Here is a 21,141-nt window from a genome sequence, read left to right on the forward strand (position 1 = left end):
TCCTGTCAGGACTGACTGGTGTGATGGATGATTCATCAAAAGACAAATATTGGCCATTCATTTGTCTTCAGACCTCAAATGTCTGTTGTGTTTCCATTTGGCAACTTTAAAAAACTCCATCACTACTACTGCCAAAAGTCAAGAACAGATGACAAAGTTGCCAAAATGATCGGTCTACACCGGCAGCCGCTAATCCCTCAGGATAATCTTTTGGACCTCATATAACCAGCACGGTGGTCAAAAGGTTGATTGAGTTGTTGCTTTAGAAGATCCAAGTGAAGAAGAATATTTAGCTATAGGGTGACCAGATTTGTTTTTTGTTTTTTTTTTAGGAAGTGGGGAGGGGGGCTGTTTTACACGTTAGGCACTTTTCATACAGCACTCAGCTTCATGTGCATCACGACCCTGGCAAAAGCACGCAATTTTTTTTTTAATTCCTCCGTAAAGGTGCATTTTCGTTTCAGCATCGTCTCCACTCGCTGGCAAGCACTCGCCTATTTCCTCCTCACGCACGCGCACACGCACGCACAAACACACGTACACAAAGGTGGCGAGATTTGAGGAGAAAGGCGTGACTTATTTGCGAACGATTACAGAGAAACCCGGAATAGAGTCAAATGGAATGGAGTGGCAATTCTATTGACAATGTGCTGTACATGTGAGAGGCAATCGAACAAAATCCCGGACCGTTTTTTAAATTCCCCCCCCCCCCCCCTCCCCCGGGTTTTAAAATCCCGACAGATTTTTGGGGCTTAAAAGTAGGACATGTCCGGGGAAAAGAGGACGTCTGGTCACCCTAGTTTAGTTGGCCAGCAAGCAAGCACACAGATGCAAGTTAGCTTAGCATTCGCCTCTTACGAAACTAGAATGATGGGAAACATCACGTTGACATGCTTCTGATCAGTTAGCGTGGCGGAAGAAGGAGTTGTGTGAATAAAATCGACTTCAGTATCACAAAATTACCGCAACTTTGCTGGTGGTCTTTTCTGCAATCGGGACTTCGATCGAAAAGGGATCGTTCGGACCTCCTCGTGCGTCACGGCTCATTCTCGTGGACTCTGACAAAAATGCCGTTCGCGCGCCTTTGGAGATAGTCGTCAAGCTTTTAGACAAGATTGACCCGCGGCGAGGTGAGCGACGTGGACATCGACGAGTCAAATCGATAGACGTGAACGAACCTGACGGGAAGCAAAGTTTATGGCATCCGGCGAACAGGTCGCAATGCGGACGATAACGACAACATTAACATTTCGCTCCCGATTGCCCATACGTTTACGACCGTCGTATTTCATCTGTACGGGTTGGGCTAAACACGGCCGATGTCTTGATGCGTTTGCATTCCAGTCGGACTCGGTGGAAAGCGCAGGCTGTCTGATTACGGCGCCGGGGCCACGCTGGGCTGTTTAGTGTCATCGACGCGAGTGTGTTGAAGCATAATCAGGAAGCCGAGTGCTTTCAAAGCAGACGGAACAATTGACGGAGAAACCAGAACAATCCATACTTTGAAACTCTTTCACTCGCGCAGAGGTAGCTCCAAACAGTCGACTCGGGGGATCGGGGAGAAAGTGCACTTTAAGCGAGAGCTACCGCCAATGATCAACTACCAAATATCAAGTATGACATCTTCCACAAATCTAATTACTTGTAAAAGCAGCCAAAAGCATTTTCTGTAGCGTCCTTATTTGGGTCGAATGTGAGCTGGAGGCGACTGTTGGCCTTTTTCTTCTTCTAAACGGAAGAGGTAAAAGAACTTTTGCCAGAAGTACAATCAAGGATTTGCCGTGGTGGTATTTATTCATTTTGCATTTTAATAGTTACAATTAGTAAGTGTAAAAAATGTTTAGGAGGGTGAAAAACATGCGGGGGTGTACTGGCTAAGAGGTGTAAATAAATAAATCACATAAACATTTCATTTGATTTAAGTCATTTTGTTCATTTCTGCTGTCTGAAATGACGCCTCTTTGTGCTAACATTTCTTTTCAGGTCATACTCGATATGACTGTGAGAATGAAAAAGATTAAACAAATTCCATTTTCACTCCATTGTGGAAATGTGACATTGAAAATAAATGTACAATACAAAGGGAAAAAAATCGAATTTAATAAGATCGACACAGAAGATCAACGTGACAAGGGGAGGAAAAAAAACAATTCAAGCAGCACAAGTCAAGATGAGAATAATATTCTGTTGCACATCAATGGCGGTTGGAGATGAACAATGCAATTAGTGGGAGCCAGGCCGCGTTGCTTTTTTCATGACAAGAAAGCGACACATTGTATTTACAAGTGTAATCAAAACAACCACCAAGATTGTGTCAAAAGCAGGTTAATTATGTTCCCCTCCTTTGTAATGTGGCGACGTCCTCGCTGGACCAAAGTGTTATTAGCCAATGTTTAATTAAACGCCGTCACTCATATGTTTATTACGGCTGGCTGTCTTGGCAGAAACTTGAAACGGGCCGTGGGGGGAAAATAGAGGGGGGGGGGGAACCAGGATGGGCTGCGACAGCAAAAGTGACATCTGTGATTGCCGGCATCATCGGGAGGATTAATTTTCTGGCTGACATTTGGCGTGGGCGACGATAATGAAGTGGCCTTTTCAGTTGCAAGCTACTCTGTGCATCTGTGCACGAGGTTAATGATTAGCTAGAAAAAACAAACGCACAAACTAATAGCGTATTGCTTTGTTTACTCTTTGTGAGCCTTCAAAGTCAATGAAGCTGCAAAGAGGGGACTGCTTCAGCAATCTGGTGATGATGCAACATTATAGACACATGTTTACACTGACAAAAAAAAACTGGCCAATTACAAGATGTTTCCACTATGAGGATAATCCAATGTTCAAATGGACGAAGGAGCCTCTAGATTTCAGAGCTCTGGGCAAACTTTGTCTCAAGGGCATTATTGACGATGCTTTGGATGTCAGACCTCAGGGCAGACTTTAGCTTTCAGGGAGTTTTTAGCCGAGACCCATGAAGCGGCGCGTGCTGCTTCACACAAGGCCTTCTGAACCGTCTTCCCTGTGGGCGGTGGAGGAGCAGAGAGGGCAAAGGTTGCACCCTGCTCACCCTCTCGTTTCTCGGGGGGAGTGAAGAGAACCTGGGGCACCAGGCCATACAGCTGGAAGAAGAAAACAGCCATGGCGTGAAGCCAGGGGGGCACAGCGGCGCCAGGGGTGAAGAGCAAGACAGCGTGGACGATTTGGAGCGGCAGACAGAGCACAACTAAGAAGGAGACGGACAGAGCCAGACGGCGCGGCCTCAACGAGGCGTCCGACTGCTTGACGTTCTTGCATTGAAGATCGACATAAAGAAACAACAGGAGAAGCAAGGGTAGTGTGAACACGGCCGTTCCGTGGACATAGACCAAGAACTGGGGGCTGAGGATGGTGTCAGGGGCGCAAACACCCCAGTGACTGCTGTGAATCTCTGCATAGGTGAAATTACGCAAGTCCTCCACGTAAAACTTGGACAGGAAGCCTCCGTACGGAAGGTGCTTCCCGATGACCATCCGCTGCTGGGCGTATTTAGAGGGAGCGGGCGGCGGCGTGGTTTGGTTGCTGAGATTGGCCGTGTGCTGATCTTGGCCCTTCCTGCCCCACCCGTCAAGGACCTCGGAGCCAATGAACTGGCCGAACGATGTCAGGACAGAAGCCATCCAGCACAGAAGCGCCACGCACAAGGCGCGCTGACGGGTCACCAGAGCCGAGTACCTAAAACGCACATCAATCCATACGTATCGTCTGCAGACCAACCGAGACCTCAGACACAAGATCTGCTTCCGGTAGTCAAACACCAAACAATCACCTCAAGCATTTGCCGCATCACCCAACTTATTCAAAGAATTCCATTTGACACAATAACCAAAAAATAACAGTTGTTGTCGATTAAAAACGCATGTTGCTGTCAATCAAAGCTCTTTGCTGCCTTTTCATATTGACTTACCTTTCTTCTCAGCTTGCGAGTCAAGCAAAAAAAAAAGTCCCATTCGTGCTGAGCAGTCTGTTTTGATGTAACGAGGTCCCGCATGACGCATTCTGGCATGTTTACAGCCCTTTATCTTTCACTTTTATATCGATTTTCTCCGTTTACTGCAGAGAGCAGCTTGAGGGAATGTTTGTCGACTGCAGCCTCCCACACGCTCCGTTTTAGCCCGTCCACAAAGGCGATAACGGGCGGCGTTTATCGCTTAATGAACATTTGTGGGTAAATTTGACTAGCAGGTGCCGTTTGCCAAGGACTCACCTGCCGGGCCAGCGATGCTGCAGGTGGCAGTCCAGCGTGAGCAGCAACAGCAGGCACACAGTGAACTGCCTCACCAGCAGGGGGCAGCACACCAGGGTGATGCAAGTGTACAAGCACTGCGGGGTCCTCAAGTTGAGGAAGACAATGACAGGGATCTCCAGCGCGCCCCCAATGGCGCCCACCCAGCCCAAGCACAGGCCGAGGCATCGGGCCACACTGCCGCCCCAGGGTCCGGCAGCCTGGCTCCCGCCCAGCACCATGCATAGCCTCACGCTCGCCACAATGGTGCTCAATGACACCATGCATTGGCAAAATGAGTACAGCCACAAAAATTCCATACCTGCGGGGGAACAGGAAAAACATTTCAAGAGGTCCGGCTGGGGGCAGGCAAACTGGCAGAGATATTTTGAATGCTCCTAGCAGAGAGCTGGAAACGAGGCCAGCGAAAAGGTCAGACAAGTGAGCCGCTGAGGATGTGAGGGCCATGCAAACGCGCCACACGCGGCCACTCATTCAATTTTCCCATAACACAGACACCAGGTCGCCCAATTGTGCGAATGACATTAGTATTACCATTAGCATTAGCATTGCTAACCCTCTAGTGCCCTCCCTCCGACCCGCAAATCGTATTGGATGATTGGCAGCTAATTCTCGCACATAATGAAGCAGCAGCCTCACACCAAGTCCAATGTCGGGCTTGCCGATATGCCACCTGTCTATTCTCATGACTTGACCTTCAGTCAGCGTTTGGCGTTGCCAGTCACTCTACCTTAATAACGCTCATCAAATTAGCTCCTCCAGCCGTTCAACGTGCACTTGTCTCATGAAATCAACCGAGTGTGCGTGCGTGCGTGCGTGTGTGTGTGTGTGTGTGTGTGCGCGTGCGTGTGTTCGCGGGCGTGCGTGCGTGCGTGCGTGTGTGTGTGTGTGTGAGATCAGCTGTCTCGATGTATATATTAATTATTATATTATTGCTCCAGGCACCAAAATGCAAAAGGTGTACGTTACCTGTTGCGGTGGGCGACAAGTGGCGGTTAACTTAAACAGACGCGTCCTTTTCACGGCTGTTCCGTCCCCCCCTCACTGATACCTCTAACTGTGTGACAGACTAAAGCTGATTTATAAACCTCACGCCGCCTCATATCTCGCTCACCTTTCTGTGCAAACATATCAATTGTGTAAATGTTGTATCATGGCTGCCCTTTCTGTCCGAGATGTGCAAAGGGCAACGCCGCCACCTCTGCCAGCCGGTGAACTATGTAAATGAGACGCTCGCACAGCACACAAAGTGGAAGCTAACTGTTATCACCACGCCGAGTGCTTTTGGAAGTGCATCTGACTTGGAGCTGACAAAGATGATGAAGGCTGTTGTTGTAAATGAGCGTGAGACAGGTGCACCAAATAAAATAGGCCTCTCCTGGAAGGATGGTGGCCACCCTTGGGCTTAGGCTTGACATCATCCGCACGATTCCGTGTGATCTGAGACAACTCGTTCAATAATACATAACATGTAACGACGCGAAGGCAAGAAATTAGAAACCGACAAGCGAGCACTAAAGCCGGCAGACAAGAACACGAACATGAGTCAAGAGGGGAGTTTTGTGCTCAAACCGTTACTCTGTTGTTTTTGTTTAAAAGATTTCACATGCATTCAAAATTTTTATCTTGAATAATTTCCTTAGAAATTCATTACGAATTAGCGACATTTAAAAAAAAATCGGAATGTTATTTTAAAATACAAATAAGCTTTTTTATGAGAGGCACAAAAAAGTATCATTCCCAGACAATATTTGTAAATGTGCTGCAATTTTATACAGCTTTTATCTTTTTTCGTTTGAACATTTTTAGTAAACGAACGTCAACGTGTTGTCGCGATACTCGACGAGAGTTGCCCCTGATAACACGCGAGGGAAACCCCGTTGCAGCCTCTTCCCTTCGCTGTCCACAAGCAAGGTACATGCGTGCTCTGTGTTAGTTATTTTATTACCTTTGTTTTAGTCCATTTCAACGCCGCGTGAAACGCAAGTCTTCGGACGTAACTAATTTCCTCAAATTGAGCCTCGGTGTATGATAAGAGTGTGAATTAATTGAAGCGTTTGCTTAGTAGGCTGTGCTATGCGCATCGTCTCCTCCGTGGCTATGCTAATAATGGCTGTTCCCGTGCCGCCTCGTTGTGGCCTGCGAGCTCGTCTCCAATTTACTTTCGCCTCGTCCGCGCCTGCTGTATTCATTATGTATGTTTGGTAAGGTCAGTTTGAGTAGTGCCTATCAGCTGAAGCGGTCTTTTTCGCGGCGTGGTAAAGAATAATGTGGGGACGCGCCATCCTAACAAGCTATGTGATGCTAATGCCGGTGCCGTGCATGAAGCAAACACGCACGTTTACCTTTGATATTTATGCTGGCACTTTTTACAGTAAGGAACTACACGTAGAATTAGTGGAGCGTGGAAAATGAGCACACGCGCCCTCATGTCAGTGTTACCCGTGGCTAATAAGACAAATATACTTACACGTTTGCTCCCAAGTTTCCGAGAAAAATACCCCCTCTCGTTTTTTGTTTTTTTTAATAACATTATTTTATTATTTTTTTAAGATGCCAGGTGTCACGGTGAAAGACGTCAACCAGCAGGAGTTCGTCACTGCACTGGCTGCCTTCCTGAAGAAGTAAGCAACTCTTCTGTTTCCCCTCAAATCCCATGGATCTTGTATGCTTCCTTTACAATTGGACTTAAGTGCTTGGAATCATGTCGCACATTCGAAATACCACGTGTTAAAAACGAACGTGATTTATTTTGATTTTATTAGGTCAGGGAAGCTGAAGGTGCCTGACTGGGTGGACCTCGTCAAGCTGGGCAAACACAAGGAGTTGGCCCCCTGTGATGAGAACTGGTTCTACATCAGAGCCGGTAGGTGATGTGCGATACGCTTTATTAACTTTGTGCTTCAGATAGATAGATAGATATCCCCGGGGGAAATTGAGCCCCTGTAAAATGCGTTTACTTAGTTGCAGGGTGTCACTGAACCTCTGGGTGAAGGATCGAGTGTTAAAAATGAGCAGAAATAAAAATCTATCCATCCATGCAATTGGAATTTGTTCTTTGACTCAGAATTAAAACAGGATAAATATTTCTGCTGCACATTGTCCTATCCCAGAGTGACATGCTGGTTCCAATCATACCTTCATATCATTCATCATGGTTACCATGGCAATCAATCTAGGGTGCGCAACAGCAACCCTGAGCCTCCTTCCAGGCTAACCGTTAACACCTCAGCGTCTATATATCGGTTTAAGATTGTGTAGTCTCGTATTCTCATGCTTTGCCTCTTTTCACATAGCCTCCACAGTTCGTCACCTGTACCTCCGAGGGGGGGCCGGCGTGGGCTCCATGACCAAAATCTATGGCGGCCGCAATAGGAACGGCGTTTGTCCCGCCCACTACAGCGTTGGATCCAAGAACGTGGCCCGCAAAGTGCTGCAGGCACTCGAGCTTCTCAAGATGATTGAGAAGGACCCCAATGGGTAAGAGTTGCTACGTATACTCAACACTGTGCTTTTATCATTTTTGTAACATATGCTTAATGGCCAAGTTGTCTGCAGTTGTGAGGTTGAACTGTCTTTTTTTTTTTTTTTTGCGTTGACATTTTCATCTTTTCTTCCAGTGGTCGCAGACTAACCTCCCAGGGAACCAGAGACCTGGACAGAATTGCCGGCCAGGTGAGCAGCCATGTTCTCATTTTCCTCCTTGCATTTGAAGTGTCAGAATTAGGTCTGTGAGGAGCCCCTTCCCGCTTTCGAGTCACAAATCAAAGCAGCTGAGCAAAACCGCTGCTAAGCCTCGGCATCCTTTGATTGCACCATTTGGCACGTGTAAACAGCCGGCCGAGGTTACTGCAAGGTTATTTTCTCAAAATGCTTCAAAAGCAACGTCTTTATAAGTGCGGCCGCTTTAAAGATGCCACAAGTGCAATTGATTGCTGATGCAGATTTGTGCCGTTTTTGTTTGCCGCAATTGATTGTTTAGCCTCGCTTGTGTTTGGAAATACGTCGCGCTCGATTTTGTCCAAGCGTCTGAGGAATCTCATTTTCCATGCCATGTAACTCGTTTATTAGAGCGCTTGTCCTTGAGCAAATGTTACCTGTCAGCCGAGTGAGTTGTGTCTAAGACTTCTTGATTCCCCGAAGCGCCTCGCCCTCGGGTCTTGTCAAGAAAGAGGGGGGCCAAGTGCCGCTGTAGTAATCCAAGGGTAAAAGGGGTAAACATTAGGAGGGGATTTCATGCTTGACAGGATGTCCGTATGGCGCCTTTGCCTTGTTTACCCATGCTAATGAGCAGACGAGCACACCCCGCCCCCGCACAAATTAGCAGGAAGCATGTTGCAGGGCCCATTGTGAATCAGAACCCCGCCACCCACACGTGTATTATGTCGCCCAATGCCTTTTCACTTGTCATCACACGACGCTGCTTTTAGCAGCAAGCACTCAAGGTCCCATGGCATGTACTGTTTGGAATGCGTTCTCGTGCTCGCTCATCGAGTGAGCTGAATGGATCATGAAAGAGCTGGGTGGCATAATTTGCTCCATTCAGCCCCCCCGTGCAATCTGATGCATTTGCAATTGCTGGTGTTGCTGCGAAAGACACTTGACGCTTTGTTTCTCTTCCCTTCAGGTTGCAGCCGCAAACAAGAAAACTGTTTAAATAAATCTTTTGGAGAAATTAAACTGTCGTACCCCTTTTTTTCAAGTAGACATTGATGCCGTTTAAGCCTTTGTTGCCTAGATATCTTTCCTTAATGCCCATTGTTTGCAAACTACATGAGATCTGCCTCACTGCTGGTAAGAACATGATGCAAATTGAGACAAACACTAATTGCAGTGTCCCCTAATTTTGAAACAAGATGTATCAACCTCCTTGGGAGTCAATTTGTCAGAATGATGCCATGAGAGGCATTTTACTGACCACCACTTTTTTGCCCCCCTCGATTTATGCTTTGCGACTTGGCTGCCATCTGTAGAACACAAAAAGCACTGCAGCGGTAGCCAGAGTAGTATTGAGCAGCATCACACTTGGGTTGAGAGCTTTATTATGACGTCATTGAGGCTGGAGTATATTATTTCATTGACCAAAATTAGAAGAATATAAAATTTGGTTTTGGCCTTGACTTTGCCACATGCTCAATTTAGGTAAGTGAAGGTCTACATGTGCATGGAAGATTGGCTCAACTGTTTCCAATAGCACTGTTGTTTTAATACTATATGCCGTATTCAACGGTATGCTAATGTTAAACACTTAGTTCACACTACAGTATCTTTATTTTGGTCGTCATTGTGTTACTCGGGGCGCGGTGGCTAAAACAGTTGAAATAACTGGTCAATTAAAACAGTGGTCCCCAACCTCCGGTCCGCGGACTGGTACCGGTCTGTGGGTCATTTGGTACCGGGCTGCCAAGCTGCACAGATTTTTTTTTTATCGACGATCAATTAATTGAAGTCAAGACGCTTGTCCTGGTCACGTGACATGTTTCCCCAGCCGAGCTCGCAAAAATGAGTAAGAATTTATTTAGAATTGGCGATTCTCTCCCAATTACATCCGTCGGTTCAGGTCAAGCAAATATGAGTAAGAAACAGATGTTTGGAAAGCTTCTTCGGAAAGGGAAAAAAGCCCAATGAGGAGACGGAAGAAGAAGAAAGAAGAGGCTACGACTTCTAAGAAAAGGAAAGCTGCATTTAAAAGAACATTTCTGTAGTCCTACTTAAAATATGGATTTGTCGCCACAGGTGACTCTGACGCACCAAGCCCATCCTGTATTAAAAGTCAAACCTTAACCACTTCGGTTGTCATTGTCTCTGATTACGCCTAGATGGGACCGGCTCGTTTCTGAGAAACAAGCTCAGTGCTCCCACTAATTCAACGTAATGGTGAGTTTTATTTTTATGTCGTTTATACTTGTTATTGTGCCAGTCGTATCATTTTATTTCATCGTATTTACATATTTATAGTAAATGTTTTATTTATTTTTATAAATGTATTATTTATTTACATAAAGGCCGTTCCGCGAAAATATTTCTGACACGTAACCGGTCCGTGGCGCAAAAAAGGTTGGGGACCACCGAATTAGAAGGTCAATGCCGTGTGCTTGCAACTCCCCGCCAGAGAGCGCCAGAGGACTGAATATCTAGATATAAACTGAAACCGTCTTTTTTTTTTCATTTAAAATGCGCAATTTCCTTTTGTTACAATCAAAGCACTTCAATGAAATGGCTCGCTCAATCTCTTGGTATCACTCACGCGCAGTGCTTTTATTGTTGCTGCCTCAGGGATGTTTCGGTGTGAAATAAAATGTGCAGCGCTAATTGCTGCTAAAAGATATAACATTTGTGCACTGTTTCAATTTGACCCAGCTCGGCTTCAAGATTTTCATCCCTCAGAAGAGAGAAATAGTTTTCACCCATCAACACGCATCAATTTTTCAGCTCATATTACTCGGAATAATTCTCAGGCCTTGACCTCTGCCGGCGTGTCCGCCCACTCCCTTGTTTGAGGTGGCCACCAGCTGTTTTGTTGCACCTGAACTCGACTGTGCAGAACCATCCTTTAGCCCTCCCCCTGTAATTTGCCGCCAAGACGGATAAACACGTCCTTCAGTGTTTGGGAGAAATGTGCGGAATCCGCCACTCAATGTATTTGTGTTTGCTAGTGCTTGTCTGCGCAGGCTCCACGTGAACTAGTTCCACTTGGAAAAGCGCACAGGCGTGTCCGAGTGTTTGGCTTACGCCGTTTTTATTCTCGGCTTGAACAAGCTGTGTGTGGAATGGATGCAGACATGCCTTACGCCTCCCCCAGGCAGGGCAGTGAACAGCAGATAGTGAAGAAATGCCTCTCCTGCTCAAGTCCCTCCAAAATAGAACCGCTATCAGAGGAGCTCACACACACACACACACACACGGACAGACTTTTCATCAAGCCAAAGCTCGGTGCCCTGTGGCATCTGGGACGAGGTGTACCTTTGGAAAGTTTTCCCAGCCTTCCTCGTCTTCAAATGCCACTCCTGAATCAGGTGCGGGATTAACTGAGATAATTTCCCTAACTGAGATAATTTTCCTCACTACAGATGACGTTTTTGTACAAGCTCTGAATCTGAATTACTGGCTCCTACGTCCTTGTCAACAAAACTTGGATACAGTTGAATGAATTAATGAATTAAATCAGTGGCTAAGCTAACAGATGTGATGCATTGTTGAAAAATAATGGCGCTGCTGTAATGAAAACCACTTTCACAGTTGTGGTGTTTTTATGGCATTTTAATAAAAATGCCGAAACAACAGTGATGATTTCAGATGGCCTTGCGTCGTGACAAAGTCAGACGGCTAGCTAGGAGTCACTTTGTAATACATCATCTTCAAAATGGCGACTACCTTTTTTTTTGTTTTTTTACCTTTATGCCGTGTTTGGTCTGAAAGCAGGTGTTGGCAGCATGCCGCTTGCACCGATGTCCCGCAGCAGGCGCGCGTGTGTGTGTGTGTGTGTGTGTGTGTGTGTGGGGGGGGGGGGGGGGGGGGGGTTAAGTCTTGATTCCAAATGGCCTCCACCTGTCAGGCGGCGCTGATGCGGCAAACAACACATGCTGTCCTCAAAGGAAACCACACTCGGCACCGTGCACACGTGCCACTGTTTCTGCATGCTCAAATCCGAGCTTTCAAGTCTTCCTGACTTTGAAGCAGTTGCCCGAGCTTTTTTTTCCAGCACATGATAAAAGGTGCAACATTGTGAAGGAGGTGCAGGTGCTTGACGTTGTGAGACGAGGTAGTGTGTTGAGATCTCGTGTTGTGTGCGTGTGTGTGTGTGTGTCCATGCTTTTGTTACCTGAAAACGAAAACATGAAAATAAAATTCTGGCAGTATCTCAACGTCATTAAAGTCCATTTACGATTTTGGTACGCATTTTAACAACAAACTTGAAGTGGACCTCCATTTGTTTTTATAAAGTCAAAGAAACTAAAATATGTTTTTGCTGTTCAGGTTTTGGGATGTTTGAACCTCCTCTGGCCTGACTGAGAAGCCGGCGTCAAACAAACTTTGAGTGAACAGTTGAAGCTTCACTGTGATTACCTTGTGACCTGCTAACATGCTTCTTAAATGAGTTTGGCATCCTTTGGTTGGGGGAAAGGGAGGGGCGGGGGAGGGGGACTGCACTAGTTTCAATGCTTTCACTTCTTCCCTTGCAATGCATTCGATTTGCCGCGGGGGATGTGCGGGTACCTGACCCAGTTGGCGTGTGCATTGACTCTCTCGCTGCAGCAGTTTCTCTTGCACTAGACTAGACATTTCTTCGTACGCGCTTTTGTCTTGGTGAATACGTTCGTATCGCAATGTGTGGATTCTGGTTTGTCTATATTTGTGGCCGCACAGGTCAGAAATGCCCCGCCTCATCTGTCCGACTCTTTCCAGCCTCGTTTTTTTCCTTGTATTTAGTCAAACAGGTGACCTAACCTTGGACTTTTTCAATGGGCTTTTGTTTGTCAAGAGATATGTTATCTGTTATCCGTCAGCATTTCAATAGCTCGCTGTTTGCCTCGTGCACGCGTGTGTTTGGCAGAGAGCGAAAACTGGGCGCGTTTTTGTGGCCGGCAGTGAAAACGTTTTCTGTCGGCGCCTATTTGCAAGCACAATGAGACGAGGTGAACCTGCGTTGGGGAAATTGAATTAAGGACGACCACTTTCAAAACGGACATCAACATTGTGTCTCTACTCGCTCGGTGTGTTTGAAGAGTAAACAGGATGCGGTCGCTAATGCATGAGTCTGTTTTGATGCCGTCCAGAGCACAGAGTGATGGGAAAACGATGCCTTGCGGATCCATTGGGGTTTCTTTTGGCTAATTCCAGTCATCAACCTCTGTAGCTAAACTGATTGTCGGGAAGAAAATGTTCCGTCACGTGACCCTGAAGCACCAAAATATTTCTGGTCAGGCCTGTTTTGGTGAACTGTGGCTGAGGTTTAGTTTGTTCTGGCAGCTACTGTAGTTCTCCAGTCTGGCCTTGTGTGCTTTCCGGATGGAGAAATTGTTCTCTTGGTGTCTGGCTATCTGCTTTTCTCTTCTAATGATTTCATATTTCTCATTTTCCGTTGTGCCGATTGGGCTCTACCTCCCACCCTGCTGCTGTGTGCCGCAGCTGAGGTCAACGGCCGCACATCTCATGAATAGAAAGATCTCCAAAGTGGCTGACAAAATGGAGTGCGAAAGTAACGTTCATTTCAATATTTTGATTGCCACAGTGCGCATATTTCTTCAAAAAGGCTTCGTCTTGAATTGGATTTCCATTATGAAGACTTTCCTGAAGATACTTGCTTCAAATAGGAACATTTTTATATTCTGGGGAATACTCAAGAGATAGTGAGCCTGACCTTGTTTGACTTCCCTTCTTTTTTTGACGCTCACTCTCCCCACTTTTGTTGCTTTCTAATTGTGCTTCCTGTTTTCTGGCCCTTTTAGCCCCCATCAAGCAAGCGGCCATGCTCCTTTTCTGTCCCGTCCCTCTCCCCGGTGGACCGCCCAGCGCTCTGTATGCACGATTCAGGCGCGTAATCGCTCCTTTCTCCCCTTTTTGGATTTCCATTTCAATCACGCGTACACAGCTGGAAGTGAGGCTGCTGCGCATGCAGATGAGAATGTCTCCCCGCCCCCCAAAAAAAAGACAGGCGGCAGAAGACTGGCAGGCCGGAGAGTGACAAATTATGCTGTGATACAAACCAAGTGTCGCTAACAGGCAAAAATCGTTGCCTTCCGCTTGATTATCGTTTGGCCTCACACGGAGCACACAGAGAATGACGGAAAATGTTGTTTTAAGGTCAGAGGACCACAGCAGACTTGACACTGTGAGTGAAAAAGCAATGGAAGAGTGCAAGAAGTAGTCAAACGAGAAAACAAATGGGGAAAAACACATTGGATTTGTCTCAGTTCAACTTAAGATGAATTATACACATACTTATCTTTGATTAAAAAAAAAAGAGTGTAAAATACGGAAGGAGGAGGTCGGAAAACAAGTACTAAACGATCCTACTATAAGGGAGGGGCAGGGTTTGAGAAATAAGAAGTCAGCAAACTGCCCTTAATACATGATAAGAACAATTAATGTGCAGTTTAAAATCCTAAATATTCTACTCAAATTGTCGCTTGATTTATCTGCAAAAGACAGCAAACACAATTTTATAAGTCACCCAAAAAATGCTTCTACAATGAGCTCTCACTTCCCCACACTCTGACTTGCAGCATTTCAAGTCATGACTCAGGCAGATCACAGGCCGTCTCTGTTCATCTTTGGCCACGCTCCAACACTTTCTCGCATTTGCCCCCAGATGACAAAGCATGACTCCATCAGAGAGCGCGTGACTTTGGCGGCCCGACTCGTGGCATCAGATTTACGCCAAGCGGCTGCAGCTGAGTCACCTTTGTTTTTCGGGAAGTCGTCCGCTCCAGCTTGATCATGCCGCCTCCATTATGCGCAGCGCGGATTTAAACACACTCACGCTAATTGGTGTTATTGTGGTAGGAGGCCCCTAATGTGCTCCACTGTGCAGCCAGCCACTCAAGTTGCAAGCGGAGCCCATTTAGGGGGAAAAAAACCCATCTGCTGCCAATTGATTATCATAACAGATATTGATTGGAATGGACGAGCACAGCGGTGGAAGTAATTTGCTCACAGCGAGTCAATGAGGTAGCAGGAATTGTGTTGGCCACTTCATCTGCTTATTAAATTTTTAATGCCATTGTCACCGGCCACTCCTGGAGATACTTTTGTTTTTGGTCAACCTCAAAACAGGGGCGGCCAAAAATAAACATACAATTCCGATGATTAAAGGCTTTGGCTGTGTTTCGCTTTGCTGGAAGCGAAGCCGTCGCCGTTGCTCATTGGCCAGCACAGAACTGTCCTTACTGTTGAGATTTCCGTCGGTGCTTTGGTGACATGAGAAAAAGGCCTATTAGCATATCGTGTGGAGTGCGGTCTCGGGGGACCCCCTTCTCCCGGCCCCTGTGATGGGGGGCCCCCGCATTAGTAGAGACGTTAATGCAGATGGCTCTCGTACAGTGGGCACACAAGCACAGGTGGGCAGGACAGATATGAGGAAGCCGCTCAAATGGAGGCGGAGTCACACATCCATCACACGGCTGAATGGATTGATACCACTCATTAGTTTTTATCTGGGACAAGGGAAGGAGCAGCACCATGCCCTTTCGAGTGAAGTCAGAACAGTTGAATCGCATTCCATTTATTTTTCTAACTCGTATGTTTTGATAAAGTAACACCTTACAACCAACAATTGCATTTCCATTCCTTTCAATGGGGAAAATTAAACTCACATGTCAAGGCTCCACTGTACCATTTGCTTCTCCACAGCTATTAGAACATTTTAATCTCAGTCGGGTGGACAGGAAAAAAACAGCTGCAAGAGGCTCGCTGAAAGTTGATGAATATTCTACAAAACTGTTTATGTATTCTCATTCAAACCCTGGCGTGTGTGTGTGTGTGTGTGTGTGCACGCGTGTGCGCCCTCCCAGGAGTGCAGAGACAACGGCAACCTTGAGTTGCGTAAGCATGATGGAGTTCACGCTAACGCGCACACACAAATCTGACTTCACCCGGCGGGCAGCAGGAGATAGCGAATGGGTCTGTTTGCGAAAAAGTGCCAAGCGCAGGCGTTGCACTTTGAAGGCAAAGAGCTGACTCCTAATTAATGAGTCTCCCAATGGCGCATTGACATGCATTTCACACGATGAACGCAAGCAAAGCAAGCGGGTTGCAACACAAGACGAAAACGAAACACGACGAGAAGCTTCAATTTGCATCCTTGTTAAATTGCTGCTTTTTACAACCTGACCTTGTGACCCCAGTTACATTTCCATGTACGTCCTCTTTTAACATAATAACATGCAGGCCAATACATGAATGTGGGACAAATGTAAAATGAAAAGATTTATAGTCAAACCTCAAAACATTAGACCCAAAACCTTTGTATCCCAAGTGCTCTTTCCCCATTGAAATAAATGGAAACGTCATTAATTGGTTCCAGCTTACTGTGATTGCATCATTGAAAAGAATGCAAAAAACAGTTGCAACCTTGGACATTTTCTGAGCAGAAAAAAAATCTGTTTTATCACACCCCCACAAGAAAGGATTTTTGGTCAGGTTCATCTTTTAGGCTGAAAGCAATAATTGGTGTTGAAGCTGGCTTTGACCTACCAAGTCTCAAGCTCAAAATCCGCCCATTTAGCGGCATAAGATCAGCCATTTCAAGTCAGTGAAAGTGAACAACAACAACAAAGCCATTTTGAGATTAATCACAATGCCACACTTGCTGGCTCCATTGATCGTCTCCCTGCCCACGATAATTGTGCTATTCCCAGAGATGAGGTGACTCAGAGTCTGCTGAAGTTAGTCAAGATTTGGCTGGTGAGATAAGAAAGAAGTGCTACACGCAGAGATTGTGCCTCAAGATACTAGTTCGGAAACTGAGCTACGCTTCCGGCATGCGTCTCTTCTTGTTGCCTGCAATGCGACAGGCAACCAGCTAATTTCGACCTTCCCTTTCAGTCTTCGTTCCCTTGTAGTTATTCCTTCGGGCTCGGCGTACTTTTGGAACGAAAGTCCTCCCCACCTCCTTCCTCTACGTTTAATCTGCTCTCTTCATTATTCTTTCATCACACGTCTCGCGCCTTTGTAGTGCCTCCGTGTCTGTTTGGTTTAAAGTCGTGGCTGCGGGCTGCCGCCTTCGATATTCTCGCTGCGCTCCGTGACATGGAGTAAAGGAGGGAGGGCGCTTGCGTGTCACATAAAAGGAGCGATTTTAAGGTGACGCCGGATTGTTGCTGTTTTTCTGCAAGGTCTACCGCTTTTGCTTTTGTGCACCTTTTATCGTGAGCCGCATCGACGCGTGCTTGTCGCCATTGAAATGTTAAAAATGCTGACGAGTCTCTTTGCTAGCCGGCTCCATTTGCTCGCTTTGATGGTATCGTTTTACGGATTGATCATGAAAGTAAGATGAAACTCGAAGCTTCATCCAGACTTGACCTTTGAAGATGGAAAATTTCAGTTTCAGGTTAGCTATGCTTCTTGACTAAGGTGGGATCCTCGGGGAAAGGTTTGAGTCATAGGTGGGTCAGGCAATAAAACCCAAAGTAGGAATGTCACTTCTGTAGAACCGATGGGGCCGCCTCATGAAACTGAACGCGGCTCTCAGCTCTTCCAGCTACAATTTCATATTCTCCCTCTCCTTCTCGCTCACCTCTGTTATTCCCCCCCCGCCCCCCCACCTTACGACGCAGCTCCATTAAGTAATGAAGCAATGCAGTAAATCACACTTAGTATGAGTACAGTGCTTATGTAAGAACGTCCTTGCTTGCTCCACCACATCAGCAAAGAAGACAAGGCCATGCGGCATGATGCAATGCCGAGGTCACAACAAAAACTAAGGAAGGACTTCGATCTTCCGTCTGAACAAGACAGATTCAGGACTGCTCAAGGGTCCATTCCAGGGATGAGTGGGGAACGCTCCATTGTTCTCCCGCTGAGGAGCTGGACAATAGAAGAATCCAAATGAGAAATTTGTGGAAGGTGAAAAGCTCAACTGGTGAAGCAACTGCTGCCAGCACTCTTGGCAGGCAAGCTAAGTATAGAACAGCTGTGGCTTGATATCAGAGCTCCACCCGAGGTGCCTGTTGGAGGCTGGGGGCAAGTATCGCCTCACCTCTTGCAAAGGGCCTGAAAAAATGTTAGCCAGCTGTTTTGTTTTTTTTCGGGGGGGGCAACCACGCTTGGAATGCATGTCAACTGCTGTGGCAAGACGAGCCCAATATTTGGGGCTGCTACTCGGGTCGCCTGTCTAGAAAATGCTCCCCACCACGCAACACCGAAGGAAAATGGCCGCTCCGCAATAACAGCGCGCCTGCAGCATGGCCTGTAAATACCCAAAACAGATTGTGAGGGGATTTCGTGTCTCGGAATGATCGGTATGTCTGAAAATTGTCCCTGCTTGCTTTGGAAATGGAAAGCACCTTTGCGTGCTGGCGTGGGGGGGTGGTGGTGGTGGTGGTGGTGGTGGTGGTGGTGTGGGGGGGGGGTGGTTAGGGTCCACGACGCAGGGAAGGAACTCATGGCCAGATTTCTGACATTAGGACTGATGCTTGGGGGTCATTCCATGGAATCTGCGCCGTTCACGTCTCCAGGAAATAAAATGTGTAATACTATTTGTAAAATATTTTTTAATATTAAAATTTTAAAAATATTAATGATATTAATTTTTATCTGAACAGCCAGAAAAGTTGTCTCCTTCCCGTTTTTTCCTAAGTGCAAAGAAAAGCTCAAAACGACATGTGCATACATCACGTGATTCTTGATAAAAATTACTTATTTACTTCCGATTCTGAAAAGCTCAGTCAAGCACATCTTTTTCTCTGTGTGTGTGCCAGAGAGTGAGGTGGGGGGTGAGTTTAAAGACAGATAGGGGAGAGAGAGAAAGAAGGAGGGAGGGAGAGAGGGGTGTGTGTGGAGGGGGGGGGCACCTTTTGTGCAAATATATCAAGGGGAGTACCACCCGCGTCAGATTACTACGTGCGCGTACGCGTGAGCGCGCGAGAGACGGGCTAGAGAGAGAGAGAGATAGAGAGAGAGAGAGAGAGAGAGAGAGAGAGAGAGAGAGAGAGAGAGAGAGAGAGAGAGAGAGAGAGAGATTTACAGTTCTAAAAAGAAGACCCAAGCCTCATAGAAACTGCCCGCTTGCTCCAACACAACACAACCGAAAGGCGCAAAGTTGTTAAAGAGAAAATAAAGACAAAACGACTGTCATCATGGACGGGATAAACTTCGGACACGCGTGGCTTGTGTGCACCTTGCTGCTGTGCCCATTGCACCGTAAGTCCTCCTGTATTCTCTTCTTTTTCATTTTTGTTGGTCTCCACGCGCAACGCATGTCACTGTGCTCGATTTTGTTGGACGCTAACTTTTCGGTTGCCTTCCACGAGAGTTGAGCTCCCATCTTTGTGGTGCTTTGAGGAAGGGAAGCGCGATGGATGGACATCTGTCCAACAAGTGCGAACTTGCGCGTGAGGTTCCGCTGGTCCGCTCCGACCCATTTTAACTTGTGGAGCGGGGACTGACTTGATGGCGCTACTTGGCGCACAGCACGCACGGACCCCCTTTTCCCGTTTTCTCTCCGGGACACTGCTGCAGGTACACGCGAGCGTAACACGGAGCAATTATTTTTTTTAAGCAACGGTATGTAAAAGTGCGCCACCCTGCCTCTATTCCATCTCATTCATTCTCGGACTAGCTCATGTTTGGATTGGCTCCACAATGCACCAACAAACAACCCCCCCCCCCCCCCCCCACACACACACACACACGTTATTTAGGTTAGAATTTAGGTTTTATTCAAATGAATTTAATAATATATAATATACAATATAATTCAGTAATAGTTTATTATGGCCGACCTAAAAAGATCCAATAGAACACATTTGGTATGTGCTTACCTGCTGTCCATCACGACCACACCCTTCTTGAGGTTTCCAGAATAGCATGGGGGGGGGGGGGGGGGGGGGGGGTCGAGGGGTTGGACTAACCTCCCTGGGGCATTACATTTTGGATACTGCAAGAGTTTTCAGTGGTGGAAGAGAAGTAGCCCTCATTTAAAAAAAAGCGAGAAATTGTGATTAACAACGGCCAGCTTGCTTCTCTGTCCCGTGAGGTGTCTGGCAAAGCATTGATTTGAGCAATTCTTCCAAAAAGTAGCTTCAAGCTGTTAATTGCCTGCACTTGACTTTGTCAGACTAAATATTATATATATAGTATTTCAAGCAGACACATCGCTTAGCTATGGCTAAAGCTAACACCTAACGGAAAACATCATAGTGAATGCTAAGGCATAGCATCTATGTGGCAATATTAAAACCCTTAAAGTGGCAAATATCTAAACACGAATGGTGGTGCAACACCTGTAGACAAATTATACACAAATACCCAACGGCGTATATTCTTTATCCTTTGCAGAGAACGACTAGTATTTTTGCTGAGCAATTGTGACTTTGACATTTCCGAGGTCTACACCTTTCCCGTTTCTCTTGCTGTGATGTCTTTCGTATCTGCGCTTGGACTTGTTTTGACCAAGTGTGAATTTGGGTGGCCCTTAAGCGTGGCAGCGGCTCAGCGCTGTTTGTCTCCAGTCTGTCCGGTGTCTCAATGTGGTTTCTCAATTCCTCATGTTTAATGAGTGGTTGTCTTGTTGATTCATGTCATGACTACTACCTGGTTCCTCTCGGCCCACCTTTTTTTGTTGTTGCTGTGTCTGCTTCCCATCCGTGGAGCCTTTTAACAGGTGCTTCCGAACTAAAACTCGATGCCATCTAATTGAAGGATGCGGTGCAGATCACACATCTGGCTGCTGTGTGGCAACAGTGCTGCGTTGATTTCAAGGCCAGGCTGCCCCCCCCCCCCCCCCCTCCTGTTGCGTTCCGTGTCTCAGTTGTGGGAAAGAAAGTCATCTTTTCACCTTGTCCATAAAAGATTGTTTACAAAATCCCCATAGTTTTTCTTTCCCATTTCCATGTAGCGTGCTAATAATAGCACAAGTCGAAGGGTCTCAGTGGGACCGCATTCCCAGTTAGTGCTCACACAAGGACTGTTAGTGCACTAAACAGCATCATGGGACGCATAACACACCCACGCAATGTCGTCTTGCGGTCTGGCCTGCATTTGCTGCACGTTCACATGCTTTTGAGCCTCTCCACTCATGAGAGGGTGCTCCCATACCAAAACCTCACGAGACCGAGCGGCCTTGCGGTCTCGGAAGCCTTCTTTGAGTCAAGTGGAGAGAATCGCAGTGACAAGCATCAGCTGAGTTTGGTCTGACT

At 46.6% G+C, this 21,141-nt stretch overlaps 3 protein-coding genes across 5 annotated transcripts in view; 2 read left to right on the top strand and 1 right to left on the bottom strand.

The window, feature by feature from the left end:
- Nucleotides 1–1,775: 1,775 nt before the first annotated feature.
- On the bottom strand, nucleotides 1,776–4,581 carry LOC125975760 (adenosine receptor A1-like). The gene is made up of 2 exons (XM_049731751.1): nucleotides 4,244–4,581; nucleotides 1,776–3,711 (listed from the first exon to the last, which is right to left on the bottom strand). Exons 1-2 carry the CDS (start codon nucleotides 4,579–4,581, stop codon nucleotides 2,922–2,924), a joined length of 1,128 nt encoding a protein of 375 aa, XP_049587708.1. The 3' UTR covers nucleotides 1,776–2,921.
- Nucleotides 4,582–6,111: 1,530 nt separating this feature from the next.
- On the top strand, nucleotides 6,112–8,962 carry rps19 (ribosomal protein S19). Its single transcript, XM_049731830.1, has 6 exons — nucleotides 6,112–6,196; nucleotides 6,836–6,906; nucleotides 7,048–7,148; nucleotides 7,579–7,762; nucleotides 7,903–7,957; nucleotides 8,910–8,962. The coding sequence occupies exons 2-6, from the start codon at nucleotides 6,836–6,838 to the stop codon at nucleotides 8,937–8,939; spliced, it is 441 nt and encodes a 146-aa protein (XP_049587787.1). The 5' UTR covers nucleotides 6,112–6,196; the 3' UTR covers nucleotides 8,940–8,962.
- A 9,893-nt stretch (nucleotides 8,963–18,855) lies between these two features.
- bcam (basal cell adhesion molecule (Lutheran blood group)) overlaps nucleotides 18,856–21,141 on the top strand; it is a 46,906-nt gene continuing 44,620 nt past the window's right edge. Inside the window, exon 1 of one of the 3 annotated variants that reach the window (XM_049731563.2) lies at nucleotides 18,856–19,144. In XM_049731563.2, the coding sequence (XP_049587520.1) occupies nucleotides 19,081–19,144 (64 nt within the window). In that variant the 5' untranslated portion in view covers nucleotides 18,856–19,080. The remainder of the gene's footprint in view (nucleotides 19,145–21,141) is intronic. The other 2 variants (XM_049731564.2, XM_049731565.2) reach the window with 2 other exon arrangements.

This window comes from Syngnathus scovelli, chromosome 9 (assembly GCF_024217435.2).
Source record: "Syngnathus scovelli strain Florida chromosome 9, RoL_Ssco_1.2, whole genome shotgun sequence".
Classification (NCBI taxonomy): Eukaryota; Metazoa; Chordata; class Actinopteri; order Syngnathiformes; family Syngnathidae; genus Syngnathus; species Syngnathus scovelli.